The 10,067-nt window shown below is 41.9% G+C and overlaps 1 protein-coding gene across 1 annotated transcript in view; it reads right to left on the bottom strand.

The window, feature by feature from the left end:
* Nucleotides 1-10,067, bottom strand: part of atp2c1 (ATPase secretory pathway Ca2+ transporting 1) — a 111,817-nt gene that overhangs the window by 38,801 nt on the left and 62,949 nt on the right. The window contains exons 12-16 of the mRNA XM_046045687.1: nt 9,390-9,514; nt 9,092-9,189; nt 5,792-5,887; nt 5,466-5,555; nt 843-947 (exon numbers count right to left, since the gene is read on the bottom strand). Coding sequence (XP_045901643.1) covers nt 843-947; nt 5,466-5,555; nt 5,792-5,887; nt 9,092-9,189; nt 9,390-9,514 — 514 coding nt within the window. The remainder of the gene's footprint in view (nt 1-842; nt 948-5,465; nt 5,556-5,791; nt 5,888-9,091; nt 9,190-9,389; nt 9,515-10,067) is intronic.

Genomic DNA, 10,067 nt, shown 5'->3' with positions numbered 1-10,067 from the left:
CATGAAGTGCTCTAAAACTTCCTGGTAGACGGCTGCGTTGACCTTGGACCTCAGAAAACACAGTGGACCAACACCAGCAGATGACATGGCACCCCAAACCATCACTGACTGTGGAAACTCTACACTGGACTTCAAGCAACGTGGATTCTGTGCCTCTCCTCTCTTCCTCCAGACTCTGGGACCTTGATTTCCAAAGGAAATGCAAAATTTACTTTCATCAGAGAACATAACTTTGGACCACTCAGCAGCAGTCCAGTCCTTTTTGTCTTTAGCCCAGGCGAGACGCTTCTGACGCTGTGTCTTGTTCAAGAGTGGCTCGACACAAGGAATGCGACAGCTGAAACCCATGTCTTGTCCTGTCCCATGTTATAATCATCAAAATTGAAAAAAGGAATGAACACTTGAAATATATCAGTCTGTGTGGAATGAATGTATACATTATACAAGTTTCACTTTTTGAATGGAATTACTAAAATAAATAAACTTTTTGATGATATTCTAATTATATGACCAGCACCTGTATTTTATACTTAGCTAATTTCTATTCCTTAATACCTTGACATTGCAGAGTGAGTATTTTCCGTTGGGGGACCAATAAACCATATCTGATCCTGAGAGTAACGACTCTGAACCTTGAGCACATTACATCTGACTGAGAAAGTAAAAAACACTGGAGTTTCAAAAGATTTAATCTTAATCTTGTTTAAACATCTTTTATTAAGCATGAATTAAAGAGTTCTTGAATAAACACCATATTAGTGCTGACTAACAGACAGCTCATCATGTGGAGGCGGCAGAAAGCATCTCCTAATAAACTGAGCACAGGTGGAGAACATGCTGACCTGCTGGGTGCGGTGAACACAGCGAACTGCCATCCACTTCTGCTCCGAGCTGAAGGGATGCTCCTCCAGACGGACATACTCCTGCTGCAGGCCCTCGAGCCCCATCTGGAAAAACAAAAGTATGGCTGGATCAGACAGTGGAGCTGCTGCTTAGACAGAAATGAATGGGGCTAGCGATAGTGCATCAGATGAGACACATGCTTTAGGTGTGGGAGACTCCGGTTCGATTCCCACTGCGAAACATCCACCACTGTGTCTCTGAGCATGACAACCAAAACCATAGTTGCTCCAGAGTTGTGCAACATCTGGTATACTCCGTACGCACAAGATAATCTTGTGTGAACAAGATGAAAAAAATCATCATATTATAGGACACTGAGGGGCTCCGTAAAGGTAAGCATATTTTTGTCAAGATATTATAGTTCCAGAGTTATGCAACTTAAACCAACAAAAATAAGATTTACAAGGTTCAAATAGTGTTCTAAAACCATGCTCTACCAAACTGTTGAGTTGTCACTTTATTATAAAGGTAATAAAAATGGACTATTTGGTTCATTGTTGTTCAAATGAAACATTTGTTGTTATCCCATTACATATCTTATATGTTAATGTTATATTATACATCGCTATACACTTTTGTTTTTTATCCGATACCTCTGACATAAATCCAGTCATTGGAACATGAAGACGGGGTTTTTGGATTAAAGAGCAGCCGACCAAGATCCACCGTGCCCAAACAACCGGACCAGGCACCTCAGCGGGTGCAGTGATCGTTCATAGGAGAGGAAAGAGAGCCGGGAGAGGAGCCATGCTGGCCCAGCTTGGACTTAATCCTGCTCCTAAAGAGCTGGTCTGGGCAAAATGGGACTCATGTCGACCAGAATACGGAATTCTGAGTCAAGGCTCCGGTAGGATGAGAGGAGGTGGACTCTGACATTTGGGAAACAGAGTCCATCTTGACTGCGTTTGAGCACCAAGCATCATCGATGTAAAACACAGACTGTTTATTAGGAAGATGAAACTTTAATTTTGTTTATATTCACCCCAGATGCAAATTCCAAAAATGCAATGTGGAATATCCTAGTTTTCACGTGACGTCACATTCCAAGGAAAACGCTCTCTTGGAGGGCAAAAAAAAGATGTTTTGTGCACTGCCTGCCAACCAGGAAGCAAGTGACACACTGTTACTTTGAGTTTGTTACTTTTGCGTTGCCAAAATGCTGGATGGTAGTTGTGCTTTCAGATGCACTAATCGAGGAGGAGACAAGCCTGGGCTGTGTTAGGTGAGGGATTCCCTACAAGATAAAAGTAAACATTACCACAGTCGAGCGGCGGCAAGGACCTGGTGGTTTTTAACGACGGAAATACAGCAGCGGGTGATGTATATGGATCTTTTCTTGAGTTGAGAGGTGATCCAAATAAACTAACTGCTTTTGTGATGTTTTGAGCGAGTCCGGTGTGAGCAGATATCTTGGTCTGTTGTTTAGCCGTCCAGGTCACCGTGGATGTCACATGACTGAAAACTATGGATATATATGTATATAAATAACTGTATTGTTTTATTTTATGTTACAATATTTTAATATGGTTAATAAATGTTAATATGGTAAAACACTTAATTATAGAGTATGTGTGTAGCGTGAAAGAACTATAAATTTCGTTTTGTTATGCAGCCTTGTGCTGTATAATGACTAATAAACAACCTTGTACATGTATGGTGAAATAATTTCATAAACACGACTTATTTAAATGTTTAAAAACATGCTCTACTGAAAGGTTGAGTTGTCCTTAAAGATAAGATAATAAATTTACAAACATCAGTATTATTTTTCACCATTTCTGAGATAAATATATTAAATATCTAGACTAAATAGAAATATATGTTTGCATACTAACATATTACTAGCATTATAACATTACAGGTTTATTTATTTTATATTAAGCATTATATATAAAATTATTTTATTTTATTATTTATATTGAGCATTTTATTTGATGATTTATAAAACAAATTGGTATTTAAATGCATTTGCCATGAAGGACCATCTCAACAGTTTGGTAGAGCACTACATCTATATCACATTGTTGTTGTTATTGCTATTGCACTAAAGAAATTTTGTATTTATTTATTTATTTATTTATTTATTTATTTATTTATTTATGTGTATAGCACTTTTAAAAACCCAGTTACAAAGTGCTACACAGTAGAAACAAACATGATCCAAACTTAAAAATAAACAATAAATGATGACATTTATTGTTAAAGTGATGTTTAAAAAAAATATTCTGTTCTTCTGATGTCTCAGTGACTCAGTGTCTCAGTGACGCTGGCTGACCCACACTGAGCTCCCAATAATCACTTCACACAGAAGAGAACCAGTTTGGCACATTTAAATCTGAAAATGTGACGCACAGACGAGATCGCTCATCCCCTGAGCGACACTGATCCATCCACAACAATCACAATATAAAAATAAAAAAAATGATCAGTGTGCTTAATGTCATGCAGAAGCTGTATGACTCATCTCCCAGTTGCACCAGTGAAGGGTAGGCGGAGGACGGGCGTTCTGCCTCGAGCTGCAAGAAATGAAATGAAAAGAGAACGTTTGTTCTGGATCCGTCTTCGTCCCTTCAGGCTCAGATTCATCGTTTCAGTTTGCTTCTGTATGAGATGATGCAACGTGGTGGACACTGTTGGCTTTGACCAGACTTTGCAGTGACAGAGAAAGGAAGCTCTCTGCTGCGACTAAGAAAATTGTTTGAGTGTTTGTGTTTAACTGAATCCACCGAAAAAGATAAAAAACGCTTTATGAGGGTTAAGACTTTGTTAAAGCGTTAGGATCAGGTTAAGGTTAAGGTTAAACATGTAGCTGTGATGGTTTTATCAGTCCAACCAGGGCGGTGAGAAACTTGGGTGTGATAAGTGACGCCTAGCTGTCTTTCTCAGACCATGTAGCTGCTCAGGCTGTCTCAGGCCCTACCTTACTCAATACCTCACCCAGCTTCTGGTACAAGCCAACGTTGTCTCTCGCCTCAACTATTGCAATGCCCTCCTGGTGGGTCTTTCAGCTTGTGCGGTGAAACCCCTACAAATGGTTCGATCCAACCCAAAAGGACTCCTGTCCCTCCATTACAAATCAAATAAAAATAAAATCCAAGCCCCTAATGCTGCATACAGAGTGACTACTGGGTCTGCACCACCCACCTGATCTCCATAATACAAGTTTACGTTCCTTCTTGGCCACTGCGCTCCTCCAACGAATGCTGCCTGGCTCTGCCCATCCCTTCACACAAAGCAGTCTCAGTCCCTGTTCTCATCTGTGACACCACGATGGTGGAACGAGCTACCACACACCATCAGAGCAGGGGCGTCACTCTCTAACTTCAAGAAGCTCCTGAAAACTTTGCAGAGAACACTTCCTCTGATAACCTCTAACATTTCTCCTTACAATTCTCTTGTATTGATTGCATTTCATTAACTCTACCTTCTTCCCCTAGGTATTTAACCCATAGATGCCGTACGTGCAAACAGTTCTTAATAGTATCTGTTGTCACTTATCGATCTCTTGCTTTGTTGATTTTGAATCTTATACTAGTAGAGTTGAGATTGTTGTCAACAAAACAAAAACATAGTGAAAGTCTTAATTTCTTTACTTTTACATGAATATACAAGTAATAAAAAAAAAATCCAAATGTTTCCATGCAAAGCTGCATCTTCCACCTGCTGCAGGATGCTGACCGTTTAGAGAAACATCCTAACAACCTAATTATTTTGATGCAGCGATTACATTTCACCGTATCACTACTGTCTGTAGTGAAACTGAGACATCACAATCACAATCTTCAGTCCATCTTATTGTAAACTCTGTTACCTGGTGAACAACAGTAGTACAGTGTGAGTCCAGACTTAGTAAGACTGGGTCTTAGCTCAGTGCTTTGTAGGGGTGGGGAAAAAATTTTGATCCTTACATGCGTGAACGACGTGAAGGATTCTGAATTAATTCATAAATGTTAAAAATCTAAATCTTTTCTAAATATTAATTGATAACAAAATGTTGATGGAACACAAAAGGCGGAACCCTCAGAAGTGCAGCGCCCAAGCAGTCTGTAGCGTGTCCATAACAGAGACCAGTGTCCCTCCCCTGTATTCGGCTCACCGCCGCTGCTAAAGGAATGACTAAGTATGTGCATGGACTGTGGCGTTGCGGTCAAAGTTGCATGTTTGGTACCCTGTAGACCCGTGTTTCGAATCCAGGAAGGGTGCAGCCCTTCGCTGCGTTTTGTGTCAGAAGTGGGAGGGCTTGCCGTGAGGTCATTGGAAGCATGCCCAGTACAGTTGAGGGATGTGTGAGGGACGCCTGTTTGCATAAAGCGAACGGGTGCGCGTGGGTGACAATGCAGGAGCTGAGGTTAGTAAAATAAAATCAGGGATGTAAACAAAAGACATTTCTTTTGGATTTTGAAGTGCATGTAAAATGTTTTGTAATTATTAAGAAATCACAGAGAAAAGAAAAATGAAAATAGATGCTCGATAATTGTTTTATAATCATGTCGCAGCTCTCTGAATCATTTTCGAGTTGTGTCCCTCATGAGTCCCACCCCTAGTGCTTTGTGTGGGTTTACCTTCATGGCGAGGGCAATGAGCGCTCCCTCCGTCGGTCGTCCCAGCAGAGAGTGATTCCTGATGACGGAGTCGTTACACACACAGCCAACCTGGCATCAAACACACACATTCGTCAATTAATATCTCTCCTCCTACAGCAGGGAGCTTTCCCTTTATTAAAAATGTGCATCTGGTACCAAATCATGTTTTGTTCTGTATTTTTAGTTTGTACAATCTGACAGAACACAAACTACTCTCATGTGGTGGGATTCTGTGTGTAAATTTATTGTAAATGTTAATAATTTTCAGATATTTTGTCCAATAAAGCCCGGATATGCTGACCCACCTCCACGATCTTGCTGATTGACTGGCAGGAGAAGCCGTGGATGATCTCCCCGTCCAGTAAAACCTCTCCTGCTCTGTTGTAGCCAACGCCCGTCACCTGTCAGACAACGTCACAGGTAAAGAACCGCAAAGAAAAAGGTAAAATATATCTTCAAACAAGACAATTCCCTCTGTTAGTAATAACATCCCAGAGGATTTTAGAAGTGATTTCTTTTCACATATAAAAGACAGAACAGGCGTCATGTATTGAAATATCATGTTACAGGTATGTTCCCTGCTATTTTCTTTGTATATGAATCGGTAAAACACTGATTTTGTCTGATAAACGACCCAACATTACATGGTGTATTATAGTGCCATTAAGGAGCCATGAAGTTAAAACCAGACGAGGTCTCCCGGTCCTCAGTCACCTGACCCATTTTTCCCAGTACGGCAGCTGGGATTTCCAGATGAAGTAAGTGGGTCGGTCTGTTCTCTGTGGGCTGCAGGAAACAGACCGAACCTTCCTCAGGTGCAGACGCAATCTCATTTCTCAGCCGTCGTTTAATTTTAGTCTTTCCACAAGACTATAACATTAAACAGCATCCTGAAATCTTTAAAATTCGGTATTCCCGCCATGTGTTTACTAAACTGAAAAGGACAGTCTTTCGATCTGAGTACATGCACATACGCAGATTCAAGGAATCAAACTGACAGAACCGACAGAGTCCTAATCAATAAACTGGTGCCAGGAGCCAAAAAGTCAGCTGACACACATTGACTTTAACACAAGGGCTGTGACCAAGCAGGAACCTCCGGGTCTGAAAAGTGAAGCCAGTGCTGAAGAGCCTTAAAGCGTTCTCTCTAGCAGCCAGCAGGGGGCGACTCCACCGGCTGCAGAAAGAAGTGCCATTGTAAAGAAGTCTATGAAAAAATGTTTCTACTCAGCTGATTTATTACCTCAGTAAACACTTTCCTGATGAGTTTATGGTCTCAGTCGCTGGTTTCAAGTCTTCTTCAAGTCTTCTTCATGTTAATTTAGTAAATTATGGTCCCATTTAGAGGAAAACAGACCAGGAAGCAGGGGAGGCTTCAGGGCAGGGCTACAAGGTGACTGACAGGTTGCAACCTGTCAATCAGGATAGAGGCGACTCGTATCCTCTGCTCTGTGTACATTTAACCAGCGCCAATGAAAAAGCTCATTAGGAGTCGGCTGGTCATTTTATCTGGTAAGTACGTTTTGTCGCTAGCCCAAATTAGCATCCCAGCTAGTCACTTTCAGTGCCTGGTTGCAAAAAAACTTAAGGCTTCACAACGGTAGTCCACAAACCAACAGGTGACGTCACTGTGTATTACAGTAAATGTGGCATGAGATCTAGCAATATTAAAATATTAACAATGCATTACATTTATATAGCGTTTTATTTTACACGGAACAAAATTATAAAACGCAACCCTTTTTTTTTACCTCATTCATCATGAGCGGAACTCAAAGATCTTAGACTTTCTCTATGTACACAAAAGGCCTATTTCCCTCAAATATTGTTCACAAATCTGTTAGTGAGCACTTCTCCTTTGCCGAGATAATCCATCCACCTCACAGGTGTGGCATATCAAGATGCTGATCAGACAGCATGGGTATTGCACGGGTGTGCCTTAGGCTGGCCACAATAAAAGGCCACTTGAAAATGTGCAGTTCCATCACACAGCACAATGCCACAGATGTCTCAGGTTTTAAGTGAGCGTGCAGTTGGCATGCTGACTGCAGGAATGTCCACCAGAGCTGTTGCCCGTGAATTGAATGTTCATTTCTCCACCATAAGCCGTCTCCAAAGGCGTTTCAGAGAATTTGGCAGTACAACAACCGGCCGCACAACCGCAGACCACGTGTAAGCACACCAGCCCAGGACCTCCACATCCAGCATCTCCACCTCCAAGACCGTCTGAGACCAGCCACCCGGACAGCTGCTACAACAATCGGTTTGCATAACCAATAAATTTCTGCACAAACTGTCAGGGACCGTCTCAGGGAAGCTCATCTGCATGCTCGTCGTCCTCATCGTGGTCTCCACCTGACTGCAACTTAGTTTCCTTTAAAGAGGAGTGGACCAACATTCCACAGGCCACAATCAACAACCTGATCAACTCTATGCGAAGCAGATGTGTTGCACTGCGTGAAGCAAATGGTGGTCACACCAGATATTGACTGGTTTCCGGACCCCTTCCCAATACAGTGAAACTGCACATTTTGGAGCGGCCTTTTATTGTGGCCAGCCAAAGGCACACCCGTGCAATACCCATGCTGTCTGACCAGCATCTTGATATGCCACACCTGGGAGGTGGATGGATTATCTCGGCAAAGGAGAAGTGCTCACTAACAGATTTTGACAGATCTGTGAACAATATTTGAGAGAAATAGGATTTTTGTGTAAACAGAGAAAGTCTTAGATCTTTGAGTTCAGCTCATAATGAATGGGGGCAAAAACAAAAGTGTTGCATTTATAATTGTGTTCAGTATAGATACTCAAACCGCTTCAGGGGGAGGGGGAATCATCTAAAACACCACCGATACACGGCAGCCATTTGCACCAGAACGCTCACAACACATCAGCTTGAGGTGGAGAGGGAGGGAACCATAGAGCCAGTTACACTGGTGATGATTAGATGGCCAGATGGAGAAAGCCAGGTTGGGAATTTTGCCAGGACACCAGGGAGCTCCCTACTCTTTGCGACAAGGGCCTAGCATCTTTAATGACCACAGTGAGTTTAACGTCTCTTCTGAAGGTGACTATATTTCTGGTCTAGGTGAAAAGATGTCCCACGATATCAGCATGACAATCAATTAACCAACCAGGTGGAAACAATAAACAGCGACACATTTAAAGCAACATTTCAAAATGCACCCTGCATTGCTTTACACTTTGTGACTTCCAGTAGAATAAAAGACTATTTTTTCAGTCATGTATTTCATCATTGAAAATTTCTAACAGTGTTAAAAATATCGTTTCGTGAGCTGAGTGTATCCTCACACCCTTTAACTCCTCAGATGTGCTTCAGTTTTTATCGACCTTGGCATTTGCACGCAGCCGATCGATTCCCCTCATCTTTTCTTCTCTTTTTACAAATAATCTTTCCAAAATGTTTCTCTGAGTTACCTTAGAATTGCTATTGTTAAAAATATGGAGACGATATAGCGATAACTGTAGTTTCAGACATCAAGAATGAATAAATGAACTGCAGTTCATGATCAAGAGGTCCTATAAATATAATTTTAATTTGCTGGGATGAGTGATGATTAGTGATGGAGGAGGGACGTTCAGACCTCTGCGTGGAGTCCATCTGACGTGTACAGCTGAGTGACGGTCATCTCGTTCTTGGTAAGAGTTCCCGTTTTGTCTGAACAGATCACGTTACAGCAGCCTGACGGAGAAAACAACAAGAGGATTGTTACCTGTTAACTGGAAGTACATCAAAAAGCTGTCAAATAACATCCAAGTACATTTACATATTAACTCAAACATCGTCTGATACTGACGGTACAGTCTTTGCTTGTATACATATGATCAATTTTATCAGTAAACTAAAATTAAGTTAAAATTGCTATGTTGTAAGTAACCTACCCAGAGTTTCTACAATGGGGAGCTTCTTGACGATGGCCCTTTTCTTCACCATGCGCATCACACCGAGAGCCAGCGTGACTGTCACCACGATGGGTAAACCCTCTGGGATGGCAGCTACCGCCAGACTGAAGGAGAGGAGATCAGAAATAAAGACAACGTTCTCACACCTATTCAATTTATGGTTATTATAATAATATGACAGGAGCAAACTTTACTCTTTAGAGGTGACAACTCACAATTTCTCCACCTAACCTCTTAGGCTGTCAGGTGCTGCTTCTAAAACTGTACCCACAAGCTGCAGACCTGAGATCTGTCACAACTACGTCCACATTGGGGTTGGGTATCAAGACCCGGTGGAACCAAGTTGGAACAGGTACCAAATTTCCGAGAACAGTGGATTTGATAAGACCCGTGCGTTTGGATACTGCTCCTCTGTTCCAAACTTCCTGCATATTTCAGCTCCTGACTGAACTGCAGTGAGCATTTTACACTCCATCAAAGTGTCTCTTATCTGCCAGGAGCTGCTACGCCGACCTAACGTCACCTCATTTGTTATGTGAGCAAAGCATGAAGAAGAGAGTCCTTCTGTTTCCAGTCCTGCACCATGGCGGACCGCAGCAAACGCGCCAAAGTTTGACTTAGCTTCACTAAAACAGAGAACGCAACAAAATGCACCAG

This window comes from Micropterus dolomieu, linkage group LG03, assembly GCF_021292245.1.
Source record: "Micropterus dolomieu isolate WLL.071019.BEF.003 ecotype Adirondacks linkage group LG03, ASM2129224v1, whole genome shotgun sequence".
In the NCBI taxonomy this organism is placed as follows: domain Eukaryota; kingdom Metazoa; phylum Chordata; class Actinopteri; order Centrarchiformes; family Centrarchidae; genus Micropterus; species Micropterus dolomieu.
This window is presented reverse-complemented; position numbering and strand designations above follow the sequence as displayed.